Source organism: Engraulis encrasicolus, chromosome 13 (assembly GCF_034702125.1).
Source record: "Engraulis encrasicolus isolate BLACKSEA-1 chromosome 13, IST_EnEncr_1.0, whole genome shotgun sequence".
Taxonomy (NCBI): domain Eukaryota; kingdom Metazoa; phylum Chordata; class Actinopteri; order Clupeiformes; family Engraulidae; genus Engraulis; species Engraulis encrasicolus.
The window spans coordinates 11,217,296-11,242,707 of NC_085869.1; the positions used below are offsets into that span (position 1 = coordinate 11,217,296).

A 25,412-nucleotide genomic window follows, 5' to 3' on the forward strand; every position below is an offset into this window, starting at 1 on the left:
GCTTCACTGCCATATTTGTACATCCTTCCTGTTTTATGCCTTAATGAGATCACTCTATTTCCTCCAATGACCATATTTGTTCTTCCTTCCTCTTTTCTAAGCCACAATGATATCATGTTGTAATGACGTTCATAGGTGTTCATATGTGTGGGCGCGTGTGTGTGGTTAGTTACCTGCGAATTGTACATTACTTGTATGCTTACTGTTGCACTTTTGTTTCACTTTTGTATTACCTTCTCACAATGTGATAATGTGGAAAGAGGCAAATAAAACCCTTCACAATATACTGTAAACAGAAAATAAAACAGTTTATACATCATCAAAAGCAACCTACATGATAGAATACAACAAGTAGCCTAATTGTAGTGGCAATACTGTTAAAATTGGGATTAGATCAGACAAGAATAATTCAGTAATAGAGCATAACTTTGATCTTTCATGGCCCTTTTGTTCAAGTCACCACAGTTGTGCATATTCATGCTCTATAGAGTTAGAAGTCTTATACCAGCAGATAAAAGAGAAAGTAAGAACAGATATTTGAAAAACAATAGGTGTGTCCCTACATTATTTTGTTCAATGACTGAAGAAGTTGATTGACGGGTTGAAAGTCTCATTCTTTCCATCATCACTGGTACACCAACATGAAACGCTAGAGTTCAGTGCCACAAAAACACCAAGAATGCATTGATTTACGCCACTAGAACCAATTTAGAAATGCAGTAAGATTAAACAAGATGCTCATATAGGCCTACTCATACATTTACATTCTTGAGAAATAAAAATATTTCACTTTAAAAAGTCCTCCACCGAAAAAGGTAGAAAAGGGGTGAAAAGACTCTATTCTAGTGTTTATAAATTACATTACATTACATTACAATAAATTACATTTAGCTGACACTTTTATCCAAAGTGACTTTCATTTACTTACATACAGGAGGTTGGTTTCATTCCCTGAGCAATGTGGGCTAAGTGCCTTCAGCCATGGAAGGAGGGAGAGGTAAGGCTGACATTCAATAGCAACCCTCTAATCTTAAGACCACCTCTCTTACCATTAGGCCATGGCTGCCTTTGTGTTTCCCAATGGGGGCTCCACAGCCTTTAAAGCACACCTTCATGTAAGCAAATATGTACAAACAGCATAAATGAAAAAAACTGTTGTTTATTAATCTTGCTTGATTAATCTTATTGATTATTCCATGCTAATTGAAAAAAACCCTCAATACACTTGCTTCTCAAAATACTCTGAAAATATTATTGGGCGTTCCTTATCCGAAAGGATTGAATTATCCTTTTAAGTGACATGGTATCCTTTCCAAGTTACAGGCCTTTATGTGTCGATTTAATTCAGCCATTGTTTTTCCACAAAGTTCTGAAGGTCATAGGGTAACAGTTGTGCAATACAGAAGGCTTATTGCACATTTTGGTACGCTGGTACTTGTATAGATCAGGGGTGAATTTCTCGAAACCAAAGTTGCTTACTACATTAGTTGCTTTCAATGCATTTTCCCATTGGCAACTACCGAAGTTGCTAACAGGCTAACAACTTCCCTTTTGAGAAACTCACCCCAGGTGTAGTCTGCAGCAAAATGTTCATGTTGACTCTAGGTGTTCCCACATCTCCACAGAAGTCCCTCTAAATGGATGAACAGTTTATTGCAGTGTTGAGGCCTTCAGAAGATATCATTGGATAAATGTAGATGCTGTTGTATCCTCCAGAGGTCACCCACCTTCGTTTTTGTTTTGATGACGTTGAGCCACAAGCTGTTGCACAAACACCATCATGTTGACAAAGCTGCCACATAAGCCCAGTAAACAAACAGACTCATCTCCATTGGTGATGCAGCCAATGATCATGGCCAAAGCAAAGTTGCAATTCTGCTAGACGTCTCTGGTTTTCAGTTACACTTCTTCAAAAAGCTTGGAATATGTCCAGGTGCACCTGAGTTCCTTCTAAACAACCTGTTGAGATGATCGCCTCTGACTTTGTTCATTTTGGGGTCTGAACCCACGTCTGTGAAAATGAAACAGTAATTATTTGATCTGAGTCTTGTTAAGTTACTTAATAATAACCTGCATGGACGTTTAACATGACATTAGGTATTAATTGCATTTGGCTGATCTTGCATATTGTCCATCATGTGTGTAGACTGACATAATTATGGCTGTTAGCCATCATGTTGCACCACTGAGTGACGGTAAAACAGTTAATGCAATATAGACTTTGCATAGAACCACAAAAGAACAATTTGAAACAAGCACTTTTATCCCTGTATTTCGATTCCCTCCTGTTATTGACAAATCCAATAGGCCTATGTTGAGTAAATGACCTGACAAGATGTGAAATGGGTGAGTAGATGAAAAGGTTTCATACCAGAATTAAGGTCCAAATTATGAACAAAGGTCTTCCTTAATGAAATAAAGAACTTGACTAACTGCCTAGATGACTGCCAACATGAAAACAGTGCACTCTTTTCTGTCTTTTGTCCAGATTGCAAATGAGACCATGACCTTTGAACTGTGTTATTACAAAATGTTGAAGCTAAAAATTCTATCATCAATGAGACCTTGCCTCTCATGACGAGGCCACAAGCACTGTGAGGATGGGGGTTAAAATGGGGGATAAAAAATGGGAACATGGCTTCGCTCTGTTACACCAAAGTTAGAAAACTAATTCTGCACACCTTCTTCTTGGGAAACTTTGGTTTGTGTTTCAATAGTTTGCCCTTCATTGATTGGTATGTGTGGCATGTGGTAGCTGGCCTCTGTCTTAGCAGAGAACATGTGGGATGCGATCTGCTCACACCTCCTATGTGTATGGAGGAATTGCAGCTTGGTTTTCTAGTGAAATGGAGGAGTAGAGGAGGGAAGCCATCGCTCTAGACCGAAAGCAGAAGGAATGATTAAATCTCTGTGTTTCTGTGGTATATAGGCCTTTTAATGAATGTTGATGTTAACATCAGACTGTAACACAAGGGAGAGGCAAGGGATTATTTCAAGTGTGTGTGTGTATGTTTGTTTGTTTTACTGACCTTTGAAGACAGCGGAAGTAAAGGCAGCTAATGGAAAGGACAGTGGCACCGACGGACAACCCACCATCAATCACACCAACAAAGGAAGCTAAAAAAAACATTTGGTGGAAGTAAATACAAATGTTGCAGTATTTGTGGTCTGACCTGTATCAGTCCTTTCAGACTCAGCTACAAGAACACATTTTTTTCTGATAAGGAATGCTGAAACATTCAATAATACAGCTGTGTGCATGTGTTGTCTGACCTTGATCTGTCATTTTAGGCTCAGCTACAAAAAAAAAAAGAAAAAAAAAAAAAAACGTTCTGATAAGCAAGGCTCAAAATATTGTGAAAAGTAAATACAACTCTGTGCATATGTATGGTCTGACCTGGAGCAGGCCTCTGGCGCTCAGAAACACTCTGTCTCCTAGAGCTCACTGGATTACTGACTTCACAAGTGTAAGACACTTTTGGGTGTCCACTCTCCACAACCAACACAGGGTCCGTCCTCTCAGTATCTATTCCCATCCAGCTGTATTTCAAGGGGCCATCACCTTTCCCCTCACAGGTAAGGGTGCATAATTTGTCTTCAAAATTGCAGTCTATTCGGAGATCAACATCTTCAACAGCCCCTGCTCCACATAGAGAATGTTGTCCAAAAAAGTAAAGTGAAACAGACATTATGTTCTCATCTCTGTTTCCAGATGACTGCATTTCCCACTAAAAAAATCCTTTACAACGTAACACAGAAACCCACATACAGGTGCACAGTGGCACAGTTTTATATGAGTAATATTACTTGCCTGGCGAAAACACAATATATTCTGAGTTAGACACCAATTGTACAGACTTGTGATTGCTTAACCTGCCAAACAGTTTAATAATAATAATAATAATTGTATTTGTATAGCACTGTGTCATACAAGGCATGTAACTCAAAGTGCTTAACAAATGGGAAAAAACATTGTTAGAGATAGATTTAAAAGGAGAGGTATAGAGGAGAGGCAGAAAAAGCAGGAAGGCAGAGGAAGAAGAGATAGACAGAGAATGTAGAGTCATAAGGTCAACGTAGGTTAGGACCAGGATTCTTAGATAAGTGAGGTCCATAGTGGCTGGGCCTATCATAAGTCATAGATAGTCACACAGAGATTGGGCGCTCAGGTGCGGCCCCTGGTGGCATCAGGGGTGAGGAAAAACTCCCTTTCGCTTGAATCATAGTTTGTGAGGGGGAAAAAAAAGCTCAGTGAGGTCTGAGAAAAAAGACCCCCTGTAGTCAGGAAGAAACCTCAGGCAGAGACCAGCGGCCACCTAGGGGAGCCCCCTGCCAGGGCTGGATTGCGAGTAGTAAGGGCGCTGCGGCGGCTGGGACACTATGACGCCTTGGCAGCTAGGAGTTGGCAAGGATGAAGAGGTGGGTCTTCAGCTGCTTCTTAAAGGAGTCGACGGAGGTGGCTGATCGGATCTCGATGGGGAGGGCGTTCCATCTCTTGGGCGCATAGCAGGCAAACGCGGCGTCGCCGATCTTCTTCTGCGGGGGGGTGGGGGTCCTTAGCAGCTTGGCATCAGTGGACCTGAGAGCTCGAGCAGGGGCATAAAAAGAAAGCATGTCTGAGATATAGCTAGGGGCAAGTCCATTTAATGCTTTAAATACTGTGAGCAGAATCTTAAAGTCGATTCTGTATGAGACAGGTAACCAGTGCAGGTCTGCCAAGACAGGAGAGATGTGCTCTCTCATTCTGGTTCTTGTTAGGATTCTTGCCGCAGAATTTTGAATGAGTTGCAATTTGTCAATTAATTTTTTTGGGAGACCAGAGAAGAGAGCATTGCAGTAGTCTATCCTACTGGTGACAAAGGCATGAATAAGTTTCTCAGCGTCTTGTCGGGGGGCCAAGCCGCGCACTTTGTTGACATTTCTAAGATGGAAAAAAGCAGATTTTGTTATCTTGTTGATGTGAGGCTCAAAGCTCAAATCCGAGTCTATGACCACACCTAGGCTAGTAACCTTATCTTTAATGTGTATGCTTAGGTCACCTAGGCTTGAGTGGAGTTTTGCACGTTTTTTCTTAGGCCCAATGAGCAACACTTCAGTTTTATCTTCATTTAATTTTAGGAAGTTACTGTTCATCCAATCTGTAATGGCAGACATGCATTTAGTCAAGGCATGAATGGCAGTGGTTTGGCTAGGCTCGACAGAGATATATAGTTGAGTGTCATCGGCATAGCTATGAAAATCAACATTGTGCTCTCTGATGATGGAGCCCAGGGGCAACATATAGAGAGAGAAGAGGAGAGGGCCCAAGCAACTACCCTGAGCAACTCCAAAAGGCACATCATACTTGTTGGAGACGTATTCTCCGATGGTGACAAAAAACTGTCTTCCTGTAATATATGTTTTGATATAAATGATAGTTTACTGTGAGCTGACTGAAAGAAAGATAAACTACATCCAAAAAAAGTATTAACCAAAAACTTACCAATTACAGTTAAGGTCACTGTATTAGTTGCATCCCTGTTATTCACTTCAGCTGAATACTGTCCATTAAAATATGACTGCAAATTTGAGATTGTCAGTTCCCATGTGTCCATGTCCAATTTAGATGTGTCATTGAATATCCCGTAGTAAGATGGCTGCTCATCTCCCTCAAACCACTCAGCTGCTTTGTCTTCACCATGCTTCCAGATTATTGAGGTGACTTGTTTTATTTCAGGTGAAAGGTCCACTGATAACTTAGTAGAGCCACCTTTGAGGCCGTATAGAGATTTGTCAACTGGGGAGAGAGGATATTAAGGCTGACGAGTGACCAAGGCATACAGTGTGTACTATGCACTATATAGGCTATGTGTCCTTGGACAATTTGCACTATGTATGTTTGTCTGAAATACACTAGTCAAGACCATCCTTAAATATAGCGAGACAAGCCCATGTTATAAATGTGACCATATGAATTCATTAAACAAAAAATATAGAATTCACCTGAACTTGATGTTATGACAACAGGTAACAGTATACACATTATCAAAATGTGTTCCATGACGATACATTTTACACAGTCCCGTACTGTAAAATGAGCAAAATCATATTTGTCATTGTGGTTAATTATTATTCATCTTTTGGCTAGGCTAGGACTATTTTACTGTAGCATACAATAACTTAACTCAATATCTTTAAAAAGAAAGAAACACTACCACATGTGCACAATTGCTTCAGAAACAAGTTTGACTTACTCTGGGTCAGTCCGAAAAACTCATGTAGGCGTATGATATGGAGTCTTAGCCTACTACTTTGGCCTACTTTGGTTGATTACAATTTAGCCCACGGAAAACAGGTAATACATATCTGTGCCATACCAGAGTCATATCCAGATAAGGTTACGTCAAATGACAAATGTAGACTGCCGATATACCAACTTCTACATAACCGTGAACACTCTCCAACCAAGCTCTGATGGTACAGGCACACTCTTGGTGTTCTGAATATCCGATAGGCCTACTCCTTTGTGCGACTGTACACAATAATGAAAGCTCAAAGGTTGGTTTTATGACTATGCCAGTTGTGTGTGTGTGTGTGTGTGTGTGTGTGTGTGTGTGTGTGTGTGTGTGTGTGTGTGTGTGTGTGTGTGTGTGTGTGTGTGTGTGTGTGTGTGTGTGTGTGTGTGTGTGTGTGTGCGCGCGCGCATGTGATTTAGATTAGATTTTTTATTGTCCCACATGGATATTTGTTTTCTCATCAGACAAGTCAATTTCATCAGGTTCAACATTAGTTAGCCTAGATCTGTTGTGACTCAGTTCAGAGGGCAGTCAGGGCTAGGTGTGTGATGGCTTTGTCATTTGCGTCAGTGAGGCTGGGGGTGGGGAGGTGTATCATCTTCTATCTAATGCTAAGTTGGAGATTTTGATGAGCTTATTCTTGCTGGTGTGTCATTCTTCGTCTATGAGTGATTCTACGATTCAACTGCGCTTTTGGCAAAAGCAAAATGTCAATTATCAGTATTTTTTTCCAACTAAATGACCTAGATGTTTACATAGTGTATATATTTAAGTTTCCAAACAAATTGCCAAGCTTAATCTTAAATCATTTGATAAATACTCTAATGAAAGCGAACATTTGCTTGATTATTTTGTCAACAGTGTTATGGATAAATACTTTGTCATCTCAAACATATATAAAAATACAGAGTTGAAACAGCATACGTTTGAAAGTGCTTATGTCCCTTAACAATAATGTTGTCATTAATCTGTGCAACTGATATAGAAAATGTGATTGTTGAGCTTCATAAGTAGGATTTTATGATTCACTGTGATACAGACTGACACATTTTTAGATGCGTCCAGCATCTCTATAACAGGGTCTGTCTGTCTGTCCGTCCGTCCGTCCGTCTGAAACGCTTTCTTGTCTGAAACGCTTTCTTTAAATTGTTCCCTCCTGTGTCCACAAGGCGGCACTTGCGGCACTTGACTTGGCCTGGAGCACTTGCGCACTTGCGGCACTTCACTTGGCCTGGAGCTAATGCGTGGAAACCAAAACAGCAGTACGACACGGAAAACAAAACAGCAGTACGACACGGAAACCAAAACAGCAGTACGACACGGAAAACAAAACAGCAGTACGACACGACGGGAGCTAATGCGTGGAAACCAAAACAGCAGTACGACACGGAAAACAAAACAGCAGTACGACACGACGGGAGCTAATGCGTGGAAACCAAAACAGCAGTACGACACGACGGGCAGCCATGGAGCCGACTGGCCTCGTTTAAATTTGAAATCGCATGGTAATACGGGCCAGCGAAACACAACCTGGATAGGTGTGACAGAAACAGAAAGGTCTGCTAAACATCATTTCTGCCAGATGACTACCTAGTGTCAAAACGTATACGATATGTTACCAAACCGGCAAGGCTAAGCTGATTGCATTGTGAGACAACTGAGGGGGGCATTCAATTTTCTGCATCGTTTTGCGTTTGGACAGTGGTAGGCAACTTCGTTCCTTCTCCACAGCACACCAACACCACTGTGAGTGTCACTTCATGTTCACAGTCTTGTGATAGGCCTACACTTCGGCTGATAGTGTCGCGTTGTGCTCAGCTATTTCGGTTCATCAGAATGGAAATGAACGATTTTGAAGTCGGCAGGCAGTATTTCACACAGATATTTGTGCTCAGATAGAGGGGCGTTTGCATTGCATAACGCTCCACGACATGGAACCGGAATAAGTTGACAGGCGACCAGCAGCGCTACAGCTCGTCCTCTAAACGTGAGTTTGCAAACATTCTGCCAGTACGTTTCAGTGAGTAGTTAGTGTTCTCGAACTACAAGTAGACAGATGGGCCATTTGCATTTCACATACGCTGTGTTACTGATGTTCTCGGACATATTGCAAGGGAGATACGTTTTCTGCCGGCGGGCGCGTGGACCCCACAGGTGCTTTCCCTTGCGCTCAGAGAGAGCACGGGACAGAACGCGTCTTTTGATTCGTAATTGGTTTGCAGTCGTATGAATTTGGTAAACTCTGCCACTGAAGCTCACTGCTTTGTGCCTTGACGGTGAAAAGCTGGCATTGAAAATGAAGCGCATAATTCATCCAAACCCATGTTTTCATTGAACCCATAAGCGCATGATTTATCCAAACGGTTTTATTTATTTATTAGGCTATTTGGCGATGTTTAGTTTCTTTCCCACATGCACATGATGCTGAAATGGCGTGATAGCCTACTAAAGGTTGATAAATAACCTACTAATAATATCTGGTAATTTGTAATGTAGCCACTTGATCTATGTGAAATTTGAAATTAGATGCTTCTTTTCCAAATCCAAGCATGATGGGCTTATTATAGCCTAAACTGCAAAATATAAAGCCTTGTCTCGTCATTTCGCTGCCTGCCACATTATTTGGAGTTTCCATGGGCAATAGGCTATGACCAATAAACAAAAAGCACATCCTAAGAGGGTGGGGGCGTTGACAGGTTAGGAGGAGGCCAGTGGGGCGTTTTGGGGGGGAAAAAAGGTTGGAACTAGAGGGACGCATCTGTTGTCCGCCTGTCGGCCTTGTTCATTATAAATCCCTGTAACGTCTGATTTGAATTTAGTCACCCTCCTTACACAAGACTTCCTTCTCCAGAGATAATCCCTAGTGTCTGTTCATAGGATTTTTCCAACACATAAGGGATCAATAACACAAAAACACTTTCAAAACAGTCAACCGTGTTACTCAACTGTGTTACGGTCAACAGTGCAGGGGAACAAGTCGGCACTTTTTTAGGAGAAAAAACAGAGCAGACAAACCCATCTCCCTAGAACACAAATTATGTTGTTTGTTTGTCTGTTAATATGGAGATAAATTGACAAAAACAAACTCCTCCTCAACTGTCATAGCTGATGCGTAACACCATTGACGGTAACACGGCTTGACATTTCAGCCATTTTTATGATGTTGTGCTAACTGAGGACCTCAGAAGTTCCACCACAACACCTTAATCAATTCATGTATTTGTATGCATTATCTGTGTTTTTCTACATGTGATTTCTAATTCAGATTCTTATGAATATGTTGATAACACAGTTGACAGGCAATTTTCCCGCTGACATGAAAACATGAAAAAGAATGTATTAAATTATGGAAGGATGGAGCTCAAAACTTACCAAACAGTCTTCCCATATCCTGCCAAAGAGGTTATGACATCACGTGGTGTTATTCGTATGGCCTAAGACCAAACCATTACTGATTTATGGAGGGGGTTTCAGAGACCTTGACACGGTTAACACAGTTTTCGTGGACACACACAAAATGGCAAATTTCATGTATAATGGACAGCACAGTGGTCTTTCTGACAGTTTTATCATATTGTGATGATTACTGTGAATCAACATTTACAATCATCTTGGGCAAAACAAGTTTCTTAACATAATAATATGAAGACTGAATCTGACATTTGGAAAACAGGACGGCATGAAAACACCCAAAACCAGTATTAAATATTCATTCTTGCTGAGGGAAATAATGCCATGTCTACACTTTCTGTATTATATGAATGATAAATGTGTGGTAATCTCCAAAACATCATTGGATGCAGTTAATAGTTAGTGGAATTGGCAAATAAAATCCATGGACTTAAAAGCGCAGGCGAATCGTAGAATCACTCTCTATACATCATTCCACATTTAATTTTACACTATGCTTACTAAGGAGCACAGTTTAGTGAACTGGAAGATCAAAATGGTTAAAGACAAATGAAAAAGTTAAACGTTCAAAGGCAATACTACAGCTTACTAAGCTGTCATGGAGTGTGCGTGCGTGCGTGCATGCAGGCTTGTGTGTGTGTGTGTGTGTGTGTGTGTGTGTGTGTGTGTGTGTGTGTGTGTGTGTGTGTGTGTGTGTGTGTGTGTCTGTGTCTGTGTCTGTGGGTGTGTGTGCTCATGCATGCAGGCACCTGTGTCAGTCTGTGCCATGGCTGTGTTACAGTAAGCTCGTGAAGATGCAGTTTGGTGCAGCAAACTAGCTTAAGACACTGCTGATGAGAAATAAAGTCAGGGTAGCAGGAAGTGAAACTTTCTACCACAACAGCAGCAACGCAGCGGAGTTACTGACAATCTGTGCAGCATAGCGAGCAAGTGTTCATTCCTAGTCCATTCTTAGTCTAAGTGTACTGTTACACAGCTCAGAGCAGGTACATTCACTGCTGGAAAAGCGGGAGCTGACACTCTAGCACAACAATGGAGCCCATGAGCGCTGAAGCAGCACTGACAGGTAAGAGGTCACAGAGGCCAGAAAATTGTTGAATATTGTGAAATTATGAAATATTGTACAGGGACGAGCCCTTGATTTGGTACCCTTCTTCCTTTACTTCACCATGGTCCTTGCGAGGTCTGGGCAATCTCCATGAATCAACACAGAAGTTCATGGAAGTTGCATGGAATGTGCGTGGGAGGCGAGAAAATCACGGGCTCCTACTGCTATATCTGGGCACTTATTGTTTGTCTATCTGCTAGTCTTTATGGTTGTCTATCTGCTGGTGTGTTGATTCCGTGTAGTAACCAGGGATGAACTGGGACCTAAAACATGGACTTTTTTGTTTTGTTTACTGAAACTGGCCCTTCACAGATACAAGCCGTTTTCATACATATTCATGTCCGTCTTAACTCAGTCCACTGCCTATGAAGATGTACCGATGGACCACTCACTCTTAACTGTGGGCCAATCCAAGAAAAACAAACAAACAAACAAACAAACAAAATAAACAACAGTATTGGCCCCTGGACTGTGGATGATGATCCTAGTCTAAGGGTATTGTATTTTCACACCTTCTTTACCTCAGAGAACTGAGTCCTCCCAGTGTTGCCAATTTAGCGACTTTGTCGCTAGATTTAGCGACTTTTGGCCACCCCTGGCGACAAAAAAAATCATCTAGCGACTTAGCGACTTTTCAGGCTCAATCTGGCCGAATCTAGCGACTATTTCGCTTGTCTTGTGAGAGGCAAATCAGTGTCCCTCCCCACGACACCACACAATGCATTTCCAGTGGCGGGTAGAGACAGACACATGATGCACCACGGTGTGGCAACTTTTGTGATACGCACAGGAATTCTCATGCACGTACATCTGCTTGTATGAAACTACGGCAAGCGATATGGGACAAAGATATGGCAGGAACCGAATGTCAACATAAACCGAGATTACACAATCTTCGATATGGTTACCAAATGTTTTGGGACTGTCATTTATGTTATGCCTACACTTTGGAATTAGATCAGAGTCTTGTTGTTACACAGGTATTTTTGATTTACCTAAACTGTACCCTACAAGCATATGACAAATTTAAATGAGCACAGGCTGGCCGCACTGGCCGCAGTGAATCTCGGGCACATGGCGACAAAAAAAACTCATCTAGCGCCTTTAGCGACTTTTTGGTGCATGTGGCGACTTTTTAAAACGTGCACTTTCAGTGACAAATGAATCGTTTTTCCACATAATTCTGACTCTGCGCCGCCGTCAGAAGCGTTTCCCCACGGGGCTGCAGATAAGCTCTGATCTCCAAAAAGTAGCTAGCACCGCCCATTTGTACTGTGGACGAAGGCATGTGGGCACGTTTTCTGTAGATCAGCGCGCCGTGCGTGACATTTTGACGTCATACGTAACGTCATGACGTCATCTAGCGACTTCTAGCGACTTTTCAGCAAGCCCATAGCGACTTTGGCTGATTTTCTTTTGGCAACACTGAGTCCTCCAGTGGACCAAAAAGTGAACCGACATCAAAATGAGTCACAAAGACTTGTTAGTGAGTGTATTACGAAAAGAACCGTCTGCTTTGTCTGGTCCTGTTATACTTTTGTGGTGTGTCAGTCTTCTAGAACTGGGCCTCCACAGCTCTCCTTAAGCGATTACACCTAACCACAAGTGTAACTTGCCAGGTCTCAAAAGCGAACTGTACCACATCAATAAAGGTTTGAGGGGTAATAAAGGGGTTTGAGTACACTTTGGAGCATCCACATATGCTGAGTCACAGGTCTGAGTTCGCTTAAATGGCTGAAAGGGAGCAGGTGTGAAAAGGCCCTAAAATTTCAGTTTTATATTTTAGCCAGCACTCTTAAAAAAAGATTAAAAATTGTCTGGGTGAAGGCTGCACCTACAGTAGTTGCAGTGAACCCGTTTGAGTTTTAAATGCATATTGTACATTCATAATTGTAACATGTTTAAATGTAAATGTTTGTTTGCTCCTTCCCTCAGGGCCAGAGTTGCGCACAGTCCAGCGCATGGAATTTTCAACGGGCGGTGATGTCACACTGCCTTGTCACCTAACTTCTGCAGCCAACGCTGTTGCCATGGAGATCAGGTGGTTCCGAAACACAGACTGTATCTATCTGTTCAAGAATGGCCAGGTGACCGTGAGGGAAGGCTATGAGGACAGAGTCAGTGTAAGCCGAGATAAGCTGACGAGAGGAGATGTGTCTCTGAGACTGAGGGGGAGCACAGACGCCGACACTGGGCGCTACTGCTGTCAGGTCATCAGTGGAGAGCATATTACAGAAACAAGAATTTTTCTGCGCTATGATGGTGAGTTGAAATTGCACCTGTGATGGGTTATACTGTGTTGGTTCGAGTGTGATATAGTCAGTGTATGTGAAATATCGAACAAAATAAATGTAATGAATGACTTGAATGTAATGAATGACAATCAATGAAATCAAATCAATGAAATGAATTAATGAAATAAATGAAAATTTGACTTTTCTGTGTGTGCATGAGTTGGTGAGGGGTAGCTAATGGCTGTATTGGAATTGATCTCCTCCCTGGCTATTTTTCTTTCTCTTCTGATTTTATGTTTTCTATCTTTCCAAATTTCAGGAGAAAGAGGGGTGATCCTTCCTGGCAAGTACTAGACACAACACATCTCACACTTATAGCCTACATGACCCTTCAGATCTGTATGCTTGTGTCACTGTATTGAAAATAGATTAGGGATGCACGATGTGAAAAATTTCGGCCGATACCGATATTGATATTGCGGTTTTGGCCGATAACCGATATTAACCAATACTGATGTTTTTTGTTTTTTTTTGAAAGAGATAACATTTAATACAGACTGACAATGATGCAAACAAACTGAATTTTTCCAAAAAACCTTTTAACTCCCTAGACAAATTAGAAGACAAACAATGAAAGTCACCATCAAGTCCAATCTTTTAAAACCGTAACATATTAAAAAAAAACATCGGCGTTAACATCGGCCCAGACCGATGTCCGATGTGTTGAGAAATGTCAAATATCGGCCGATACCGATACATCTGGCCGATACATCGTGCATCCCTAAAATAGATACATGCATAATTCAACACAATTTGAATTTTTTTTTAACAATTTTCCTCATTACGGCCCCCATGGTTGTGTCACAATGAGCGGCCACAAGGCTACCCGTAAGCGACCGTTGTTGGAAGCTTGGCCCTGCTCGAGATGTTGTGGATTCGATACATCAAGCGACACCCATGATGCTTGCTCTGTGTGTATCGGCATAGCTCACGCCCGAGTCCAGGATGTGCTTCCTCCTTTTCCAGACATTATTATGGAAGAACAGACTTTCCACATGAGTCCCCGTTGGCGGGTATTCTATGTTGAACATGGAGGGCATGGATGAGGACTGGGACCACCCTCCTTCCATGGAGCTCTCCATAGCCAACCATCTCGCACCCTTCACAAGGGCCTCAACATTCGGTTATTGCTTGCCGTCAGCTCGAGAACTGATTCCGAAAATTGTGTGTAAGCAATCGAGAAAAACTGTAATAAGAGTTACAGACGGATGCCTTAGATCACTGTTTCTCAACCTTTTTTAGGCGAGGCACCCTTTCAATTACTGAACATTTTCAAGGCACCCCTAAGCAACAAGCTGTAACATGGCATCGCATCGGATACCACAAAAGTTTAGAAAAGTAACACATTTGGAGACGTCACACAACCTACGTTCGAAGGTTCAGCTTACTGGGGCGACATAAATTTACTTAATTGTGCGTAAATGCCAGATGAAAGACTCCACTGAGCACTGACTAAGCAATACTTTATTAATTTAGACAAATATTTGTTAAATTACACAATTTATTTATCAGCCACGTTTCTGCGGCACCCTGGTTGAGCAACACTGCCTTAGATCACTCTTACCGTGGAAATATCCCAGTATTTCCGACAGCGGTTCCCCCCTGAGAAAAACTGTAAGCCTTAGCAAGTTTCGCAGACTAGCGGTAAAGTAAAGGAGATGAATGTGGTTCTGTCAGTGTTGTCCTGTGCAACCTCTGTGAAGAGAAGTAAAAGTTGCTCCTGACCTTTCATGGTTTCATGCTTGCATAACAGAAGAAACTTTTTATCTATTTTTTTTATCTTAGCTAGCTAGCTAGCTAGCTAGATAGATAGATAGATAGATAGATAGATAGATAGATAGATAGAAAGAAAGAAAGAAAGAAAGAAAGAAAGAAAGAAAGAAAGAAAGAAAGAAAGAAAGAATAGGCTACATATAGATATAGCCTACTGTAACTGTGCACTCAGGGAACGTGAGGACAGCAGACATGAAAAGCAAAAGCTGTACCCAAGCGTTTCGCTCACATGACTAGTAAACCTCAAGAGGAAATGACTCTGGCCTATTCTCTGCCAAAACTTTGTTCTCACACAAATATGTCTAATTGGTTGTCTATCCTAAACACGAGTACCCTCCACTTTGCTCAATCTAAATGGGCCTTTGTAGGTAGAATTTTTGGCATACAGTAGGCCCAAACAGTATACTATACTATTACTATCTCCAATACCTGTATGTGCAATCTGAATGGGGTAAACCTACGTAGGGTATCCACTGACTACAATGTAACTGAGCTGGTACAGCCTTGTTAGATTGCTCTTGAGTCATCGTGTGATATAGATAGAAGACAAACTAGCGGATAACTAATAATAGTGTATAATTAGCTGAAAATTTGACTCGGGCTGTGTTATGTGTGTGTGTATGTGTGTTTGTGAGGGTTTTATTATTATAAAACATAAGTTGTTGTTTTTTTTGTTTTTACAGTGCATTGCGTAAGTGATGTGGTCAGAGAGAAAATGAAAAGCTCAGTTGAATCCCTGGGTGAGTACTACTGCACAGACCTATCACAATAGCAGAACTCAAAAGATAACATGGTGTTTTGCTCCCACTCGTAATTCTACCTCAAAAGACTCGATAGACAAAAATGTAATTAAAGGTATTTATTAATTACACAGGTAAGCAACGATTCTCTTTGGCACAGGCGTGCCAGGGATCCCCAAGCCGGGAACTGCGATTGTTTGGATAATTAAAGCATGAGGATGACAGTAGAATTAGGTACCGTATCGTCTTTCTGGCAGAACTTGGCGCCATAGCTTACATTTCTGTGTTGGACATACCAAAACACTCATTGGTTTGTTACACTACATTTCATTTCAGCTGTCGTATTGTAGTGTCGGCGACTACTGCTGGTGCTGCATCAAACGTTTGGGTTATTTCAAGTGGAATCAGACACTTCGGGGCCTGACCAATGGACTTTAATTAAACTTAAATGTAGTGTGCCTTTTTAGTGGTAAAGCCCCAGAACTGCATTTTTGCATGAATCTGTTAATTTGGGGACACTACATTTAAAGTCTGTGCAAGTAGGGCCCCAAAAGTGTCAGAAAAATGACCCAATAGTTGAATAGTTTGTAAAACAGTCTATAAGAAATCATGTCAATTGATGACACACCTGTCGGGTACTAATTAGAGCAGCTGGAGAAAGTAAGAAGGCTACTATACTTTCCTTCATGTGGCCTAAAACTGTACTCTCTCTCTCTCTCTCTTGGGCTTTAATAAGGGACTGGCTACTGCGTACAGTATATGTTTACTAAGTAGTACATTTCCATTTTTATCCTCCAGTGAAGCGTAGAGCTGAGGAAATGGAAATACGTCTAAACAGCATCAAAAGGAAGGAGAAGAATGTCCAAGAAGAGAGGGACAAACATCAAAATGACGGCGAAGATAAGAAAAGTAATACAAAACTCCTTGAGGAGAAAGTTAAAGAGTTAAGACATGCAGCAACGAAACACCTGAAGAGCAAACATGAGAAGGAGCGTCATCCAGCAGAGGATGGGAGTGGTGGGCCGAGTAGTAGAGAATTGGTGCTCGCACAAAAAGTGCAGGACCTGGAACGACAACTACAGGACAGAGACAGGCAGATGGAGGAGAAAGGCAGACAGTTAGAAGACATGACAGAGCGTCTGATGGGTGAGCTTGAGACCACAGTTTCATACATTACTTTTTATATTCAGATAGACATTTCACTTTGACTTTTTAAAAAAACTTTCACATTGTTTGTGGCCTTTAATTTTTACATTACACATTTTAAATTGGACTTGTTTTCATAAGCACATGGAACTGCCTCTGTACATGAAATTCACTCCAACTAAACTTTCCTTGCCTCTTGGTACTTTGGTGTTTCCTACAGATATTCTCAACGCTAAGAGAGCAGCAAGCATAGAGCGCCTGATACACTGTAAGAACAGACTTAGCTGTTAGTTTTTTAAAGCAGGTTTTATGTGCCATGTTATTAATGTTTCTTTCTAAATTTAGGATGGTTGTAAACATTTCTGTATACATTTATACACATTCACTTTCTCTCTGACGTGCCTGTACTGTTGTTGGGTGCGCTTTTTATGTCTGGTTTCTCTATCTAACACTGTAATATTTGGTTTCAGTCAGAGGAAGCCATCTACTGCCCCCTTCTGGTGAGTATGACATAATGGGTGTTATGCTCTCAGGAAGTGTTCTAAAAAATGAAATGAAATAAAATAAAGTAAAACAAATTAAAATAAAATAAGCAAGCATGTTTGTGGAGGTCCTTATTCATCTAGGCCATTCAATAAAGTTCAGATGTACGTGTAAGCAACTGGATTTGTTTTTGCTTTTTTGATTTTTTTAGCTTGACAATGAACTTGAACAACACCGATATTAAACACTATTCACAGTGCACTGAAGTGAAGACTGTGCAGAGATATGTTTAATTTGAGAAAATTAACAACAACTTTAAAGACACATTGCCCAACTCAGAAGGGCAAATGCATCAGGGCAGTTAACACAGCATTACAAGAGACACTCCTTCAATTAAGTGGACCATTTTGGACAAGAGGGACATGTGGTTTGACAGGGGAGTGGGAGTAGATAATTTGCTCATCTGAAAATACCACTTTGAAAGAAGGAGGAGGGGGGCTACACCATCAGTTCTCTCTTTCCTTGAGGTACCACCTCAGGAGCTCTACATAGTGCGGCCTAATACAATATAACATAATATATCAGTTTCCAGTTATGTAAACTCCTAGAACTAGAACTAAACTCAGAACTACTGAAGAAATGTCTGTGGAAAGACACAATTCTACAAATCCAGAACAGAATATAAACATAAAACAGGTGTCCTTATCTTATTGTTAGCCTACAGTAATACTAGATAAAATATAATATACCCTACCTTGTAGTCTACTGTAGAGAAAATGCCACAGTCATATCCTCTATGCTCATATTGTCTCTCCTCCATGCTACATGTCTTCACACTGAACAGTGACCAGAGGTGTGTGTGTGTGTGTGTGTGTGTGTGTGTGTGTGTGTGTGTGTGTGTGTGTGTGTGTGTGTGTGTGTGTGTGTGTGTGTGTGTGTGTGTGTGTGTGTGAGAGAGTTTGTGTGTGTGTGTGTTCTGTGTCCCAGTGTCTACATGGGCCTCTGATCCACAGTCTCTTTTTTCTGGCAACCGTGACCGTAATCCTCCCAGCGTCATCAAAAGATGGAGCATGGACCTGCCTCTAAGGTGTACGTGAGCATTTAACACAGTTTTACAAAGAAATCTATGCTATTTATTTTCCAATAGCACTACAAGGCAAGCATATCATTTGTTGCTAATTTTTAAACAGTTTTGCAACCACAAATCAAATGTTATGATTGCTAACAATCAGTTGTGCTTTTGTAGTTGGAGGAAGAAGTCCTGCTCCAGCACCCCAAGTGTCTCCTGCAGTGTTTGAGCTGAGGCTGGTGCTACTGGGAGGCAGCACAGCTGGGAAGAGGGCAGCAGCCAACGCCATCCTGGGTACAGAGGAGTGTGGACGGCGTCATAGCACAAACACTGTCACACAAACATCCTCTGAGAGTCAGCATAGCCAGAGCAGACAGGTGGAGGTGGCTGGGAGACGGCTGACTATGGTGCAGACTCCAGACTGGTTCTGCGGTGGACTCTCTGAGACAGACACGAGCGAGGACGTGGGGTTCTGTGTCCGCCTGTCTGCCCCGGGACCTCACGCCTTCCTCCTGGTGGTTCCAGTGGAACCGTCTGAGGGGAAGGAGAGGGTGATGCTGGAGAAGATGGAGGACATTTTTGGCGGAGACTGTTGGAGATACACACTGATCCTCTTTACCCATGCAGGAGGCCTGGGAGAGAGGACTGTTGAGGAGTTGCTTCAGAATAAAGGCAGCCTGGACCTCCAGCAGCTGGTAGAGAAATGTGGTAACAGGTATCACCTTCTCAAGATTAGGGACAGGCCTGTTGAGACTGAGATCTCACAGCTGAGAGAGAAGATAGGGGAGATGGTGTCAGGGAACAGACAGACATTCTACAGCATCGAGACCTACCAGGAGGCAGAAAAGCAGGCAAAAAAGATAAAGAGAAGGATTCAGATAGAACGAGAGAAGGAGGAAATAGAACTGAGGCGCCAACAACAGAGAAGAGGCTCGGAAAGTCAGCGAACTGGGCTAGAGGACAGACACAGAGAGGAGATGGAGGATATGAGAGAGAGCTATCGTAGAGAGGCCAGGGTGGAAGCAGAGGCGAAACTAATGAAGATCATTCTGCCACAGCTACAGACGAACATTGTGGACGTTCAAAAAAAACTGGAAGCACAGTTCCAGAAAGAGATGGCGGCAAAGAACAGACAGTTAGACACACTTCTGGAACTGATCGAGAGGCACATGCTGGCTTCCAGGAGGGGTGACCCGGAGACAGAAATGGAGGCAGGTACTGGAGAGGAAAAGGACCGGACGGAGAGAGTCGTGGAGATAGAGGCCATGATGACACACGGACAAGAATGGAGACAGGCAGACAACGTGCGGCTGAGACAGGAAATGGTGAAGATGAGAAAAGACATGGAGAAACTAAGACAGGATGTCACCAATCTGACCCAAACCCAAGCTCTGCTGGCAAGTGGTTGTGTGAGGGACAGTGAGGGAGTGAACGAGTGAGCATGGGGATATGAGGGTTACTGAATGGTGTGTGTGTGTGTTATGTACTTGTATTGTTTGTTAGTGTATGGTATCGTTATTCACAATTTAATTGCTTTCAAGTACTGGAAAATGTGTGTGACAGTGTGTTTGTGTTTGTGTGTGTGAGAGACACTACTCATACTAGAGAGAGAGAGAGAGAGAGAGAGAGAGAGAGAGAGAGAGAGAGCCTTAATGACAAGCTCAGTGGGTGTAGTTTTTTGTGAAGGCAATTGATTATGAACTATTATATATGACCTACCAATACCGCTCCATGAGTGGGATTAAAATGACTTTTAACAATTTAAAAATGTGTTTAACCTACACAGTGATTTATGTTCCTTCATTCCTCCATGTCTAATTTAGTCGGGCGGGCGGGCAGGTGCAGACACACACACACACACACACACACACACACACACACACACACACACACACACACACACACACACACACACACACACACACTTGTGCGCACACACACACACACACACACAGACACAGACACACACACACACACACACACACACACACACACACACACACACACACACACACACACACACACACACACACACACACACACACACACACACACACACAGCACCTCCTACCCCAACACCATTGTACCACAGTATTAGCCACGTGAGATTCTCACCATTGTGAAATCGCTCAGACATAAGCAGTAGGTAAGCAGTTTTTTTTTTTTAAAGGAAGAAATAAAGAAACCCGTTACATGAGGGGAAAGCTGAGTTGGGCCTAGCTTTCCCCTCCTGTCATGGAATACAGATGCAAATATGAACACCAATCAGATACTGCAGTGTATCTCAATATATCTGTAAATCATCAAATTTCTTTCTTCATGCCCCAAGATCGCCTAAAAGCCTCCGATCGACGGGTTGGTGACCCCTGGTCTAGCCCATGGAAGACAGGATAACAAATTCAGAATTTCTTTTCAACCTGTTGCGTTAGCATGAAAACTTAACTAGGCCTATATTAGAACTATCATGTTTCCATAGTACAGCTGTGAAATGATATCTAAATTAATTTAACAAACAAGGAATCATTGATGTTTCTACCTGAGATGGCTGTGGTGACCAACATGAGAGGGATGAACAAAATCATTGTGGCACTTTCCAAGCTCGGGTTTGCTCGAACAGAAAAACTGCCATGAAATACAAAAAACATATATGAAAAAATTGAGTAAAATTCCCAAAAGTTCATTACATTTCCATTGTGCTGAGTTATTTTCAAAAGTCACATTTATTCGCTGAGTGGTAAAATGCTGTAGATGGTCCTCATTTTCTAAGGTTTGAAGAAAACATCCCCACTTTGGTCGGCAGTCGTAAGTAGCCTTCCTGTGGGTCTAACTCTCAGACTATTAGGCCTACTTACTGTTTAGCCAATCCAATATGTGACTATTATACAATGTTCACCACATCGCTAAATATTACCAATGGTAGCCAATGGTCTAGGCTAGGGACTAGCATCAGTCACTTTCTGGTGTATGCCCAATCCCCTATTATCTGTTTTCACAAGGAGCGCAACGAGCGCAACACTGTTTTTTCACGGTTCACCACTTTCTAGAAAAATAAAAAGTGGTGAACCGTGAAGAGGCAGTGTCGCGCTCTTCCTTGTGAAAACTGATGACTGAAGTACCCTGAAAAGCTGTACCTGCTGAAAAAGAAGCCTTCGAGGTGTGCGGGCTCTCACAGAACTTTGTCAAAATAAGTATCCTCTATTGTAACAGTCACAATTAAGAGTAAAAACTACAAAAATACGCGCACTTCCGGGTTTAGAATGCCCGAATTACTGTTACCTGTCGCTAGCCTATTTGATTCTCACAGGAACCACAAGAGCGTGAAGTTGAACAATATTGCCCATTCTATTAGGACATTAGATAAGGACATATTTACCCTACCTGAACACAGTGGTATACTAGTAGGCTATACTAGCTAACAAGATGTCCTTAAATATCCATTTGAGCCCACCACATTAAAGATAAAATGCGTAGGCTACCTGTGAAAGCCACGGGCTGGCACTTCCTCTGAAGGCAGCACCAACTGAAAACCAAAGTCCGAAACTCAACAGAAATGTCAGTTGTTTAACCACAAGTCGACCTCAAATGGATTACGACAAATAACGTCATCTCATTGGACTGTGCCAGTCTGCCGAATGTAGGCCTAGTGTAATATAATAGGACCAAAAGATAAAATGCTTTGTAAGCCCTGTCACAGCTATTTGAATTTGAAAATAATGCTAGGCCTACTCCTGCACTTGCTGCATTTTGACACATCGGGCTTGCAGACTGGTATCATCAGTTGATGTTCACTTGTTCTTTTCTGTCTGTTTTTATTTGTTTTATTCTCATCTTATTCATAATAATAATAATAATACACAAGTTTTATATAGCGCTTGTGTATAAGTCGCTTTTGTATTGGTTCCTCTCTATACAGTGCTGCTTGAAAATAGCCCACTATAGGCCTACATGAACCATCCAGACATGGTCAATGGTTAAAAAAAATAAAAATAAAAAAAACATTGAAAGAAACTTATTTAACAGACATACACTATTAAATGAAAAAGCTAGGCCTATAGTAGTAGTATTTGTTGCTGTCATTTTTGCCTATTGACATTCACATAGCATATCCACATTTATAAAGAGATAAGTGAATCACTTCAAATTAAAACAAAAAATCATATCTGTCTTTATTTGCCTTCCACATGTCACAGCTCATGTTAACAACTGACCTCCTTCTTTGTCCATTAGATCTGTAAAAGTGTAAAGCCAAAGGAAACGATGGAACAGAGAAGCACAGCAAGAAAATGGTGCTAGGCCTACTGTAAACAAGGTCTTTCTGCACAGCCCGCCCGCATCCTTACAGAAAAACCTGTCTCAAACCCACAACCTCACTCACCAAGTGAGCTAAGAAATAAAAAGTCAATAGCATATCTGTATGAAGTTTTAAATGGGATGTTCACTGATCTCCCATGTTGAATTCTGCTAGCTGTTAATCCATACTGTTAACTCAAATCTGAATTACAATGTGACATTTTACAGTGGGCCAGAGCAACTCAGGGCGTGTGCTTCCAGACCTTCATAACTGACGCCCCAGCCAGGTCTCCTGCGTGGCAGTGACAGCTATATCCGGATAGCTACTAAGAAATGTATTCTTCTGAGAGATAGAGAGAGAGAGACAGAGAGAGTCATTTGTATTTGAGTTTTATTGTGAAAAAGCAAATTATTAGAAAATCCAAAAAATAACAAAAACAGTGAAAATCCTTAACGCACATGGCCCGACGCACAAGCAGCTATACTTTACTAATACACATCACAATTAAAACATTTCAATACAAACACAATGCAATCCAATGTTGTAAATGTCACAGAAAAATATGCATAGAGAAAATAGTACTAGAGATTCAGACACATTATTCCAAAAAACATTTTGAATTATAAACAATATGTTCTAATTATACTGAATATTACTGATAGTATGTACAACATTATCATGCATTAACAGGACTCTCAAGCAACAGCACAGCGCACCTGAAGGCTGCCTGCTCCCCATGAAGGCCTTGCTTGCCCATATTGTCTACAACGTCTACTGGCTGGACAGGGATGATCATGGTTAGCTAAAGGTTCAATGTTCAATATCTTATTTCGCTCAATAAAAAATATGACGTGAGTCCTCAAATGACAGGAGTCCACCACTATGGTGCCTTCACCACAGCAGACTTCTCTTGACAGGTGTGATGATGGTGACTCCACTCTCTTTCAAACTGGGATGTGCAGTATGGTGTTTGTACAGATGGGCCCGCCGACAGAGCCGTTCACTCTTTGCTGAAATGTCTGAATGACATAATAAATACAGGGCTATGACCTTACCAAGATCACAACGTATCAGATTTAGAATTGGTCATTGCAATTTTGGTGACAATTGGGTTATAACAAAGGCTCTGTACAGAGTCGTTAATAAATCTTCACGTCTTGACGTGCAACTTCTTTGTCGAGTCGAGAATTCTTTGGACTACTGGGCATGTCCAGTAACATCAATCAGACTACTGAAGTTAGCAACTTCTTGAATGAGAAACAAAAATTCTATCAAGCTCTAAAATAAGTTATCTATTGTGTGTAAACTTGCTGGATAACTGTATTGATCTTCACATACTAGAGCCTAGACTAGCCTAGACCCAGAGTTTTGGTAGGCTACATGTTCTCTGCAGTGGCAAAATGTCTATCAAGCTCCAGAATAAGTTTTCTATTGTACGTATGTAAACTCTTTGGATAACTGGATGAATCTTGACACTAGCACCAAGACTACTCAGAGTTCTGGTAGATGTTCTCTGCAGTGGCGACGTCCTCAGCTGCGTGACCTCCCCTCTTTAGTTTGCTCTTTGTCCCTTCTCCTTTGCCTAGAAAATAAAAGACACACACACACACACACACACACACACACACACACACACACACACACACACACACACACACACACACACACACACACACACACACACACACACGTGCGCACATTACTACACACATTACTATAATGTGGCAATAGCAAAGTTTAGAGATTAAAAATGCAGGTTGAAGTTTATGCATTTCTGTTTTGATATAGTAGATCAGGTGGCTGAGGCTTTTTACCGTCTCCACAGGGTGATTCATCACTGTTATCCTGGAGTTGCCCAACTGGAAAGATGTACAAGCAAAGCAAATATGTTTTACATTTGTGCAACTACATGAATGTATAAACGCTAACCGCTCCAATTGTGAAAAGAGAAACTAGAATGATGTTGAATGGGCCTTCCAAGCACCCCCTATTTCTGTAACATCCAAAAGAAGACAACTCTAAAAAAAACCAAAATTTGACAAGAAAATTTAAAGATTGCAATCTATTGCATCAATCTATTAACATCATATACATACAGTATAGGCTACCGTAGTAGAGACCTGTATAACATGACAAACAGCATTGGCCTTACCTTCAGCATAAATGTGTGTTACTCTCCCTGAAAGCACAGTTTAATCACAATACTGTATCAGATGTTACAGTAATAGTGGGCAAATATTACATTTTAAGTATCCTGTCTAAGTATAATTATCATAAAAAAAAAATAATAATAGTGCATGTGGTGTGTGGCTGAAGGTGCACAAACATGATAATATGATGATAATTATGACAGAGTCAGCAACAGAACAGAGAGACAGTATCAAAGTGGATGAGGTACTATGAAGAGTCTATTGGAGACAGGGTACATGTTTAAGGTCAAGATTAATTCCCCCCACCCCCAGATACTGGGATTGTACATGTATAAGGTCAAGATTAATTCCCCCACCCCCAGATACTGAGATTATAGTATTTTACTATGTAAACGCTCCCTTGGTAGTGCACTTGACTCCCTGCATCCCGGAGATACTGTGAGATCGAAACTGCCTCTGGACAGTGTGGGAAGATTAAGCCTTAGCTGAAGCAGTCTTCACAGTCCGATTTGAAGATTTTGTGTTTATTTTCTACACTATTTAAACACGTCATACATAGCTGGGGTTTGATTGGATTATTCAGATGACAAATCAGATGGCTCCTTACCCTCTTCACTGGGCGGTTGATCACTGGTAACAGTTTGACCAACTGGAAAGTACAAAGAATACATT

General features: G+C 41.5%; 3 protein-coding genes and 1 long non-coding RNA gene across 4 annotated transcripts; 3 read left to right on the forward strand and 1 right to left on the reverse strand.

Moving 5' to 3' along the window:
- The first annotated feature begins 10,696 nt into the window (after positions 1-10,696).
- On the forward strand, positions 10,697-13,410 carry LOC134461544 (butyrophilin subfamily 3 member A2-like). Its single transcript, XM_063214436.1, has 3 exons — positions 10,697-10,752; positions 12,730-13,056; positions 13,348-13,410. Exons 1-3 carry the CDS (start codon positions 10,719-10,721, stop codon positions 13,380-13,382), a joined length of 396 nt encoding a protein of 131 aa, XP_063070506.1. The 5' UTR covers positions 10,697-10,718; the 3' UTR covers positions 13,383-13,410.
- Positions 13,411-15,544: 2,134 nt separating this feature from the next.
- Positions 15,545-18,266, forward strand: LOC134460454 (uncharacterized). Its single transcript, XM_063212844.1, has 5 exons — positions 15,545-15,601; positions 16,400-16,747; positions 16,968-17,015; positions 17,218-17,247; positions 18,244-18,266. Exons 1-5 carry the CDS (start codon positions 15,577-15,579, stop codon positions 18,264-18,266), a joined length of 474 nt encoding a protein of 157 aa, XP_063068914.1. The 5' UTR covers positions 15,545-15,576.
- Positions 18,142-20,074, forward strand: LOC134461546 (GTPase IMAP family member 4-like). Its single transcript, XM_063214437.1, has 2 exons — positions 18,142-18,319; positions 18,477-20,074. The coding sequence occupies exons 1-2, from the start codon at positions 18,301-18,303 to the stop codon at positions 19,736-19,738; spliced, it is 1,281 nt and encodes a 426-aa protein (XP_063070507.1). The 5' UTR covers positions 18,142-18,300; the 3' UTR covers positions 19,739-20,074.
- A 3,633-nt stretch (positions 20,075-23,707) lies between these two features.
- On the reverse strand, positions 23,708-24,771 carry LOC134461547 (uncharacterized). The gene is made up of 3 exons (XR_010037329.1): positions 24,743-24,771; positions 24,405-24,449; positions 23,708-24,172 (listed from the first exon to the last, which is right to left on the reverse strand). It is a non-coding gene; the product is annotated as an uncharacterized LOC134461547 (long non-coding RNA).
- Positions 24,772-25,412: the final 641 nt, after the last annotated feature.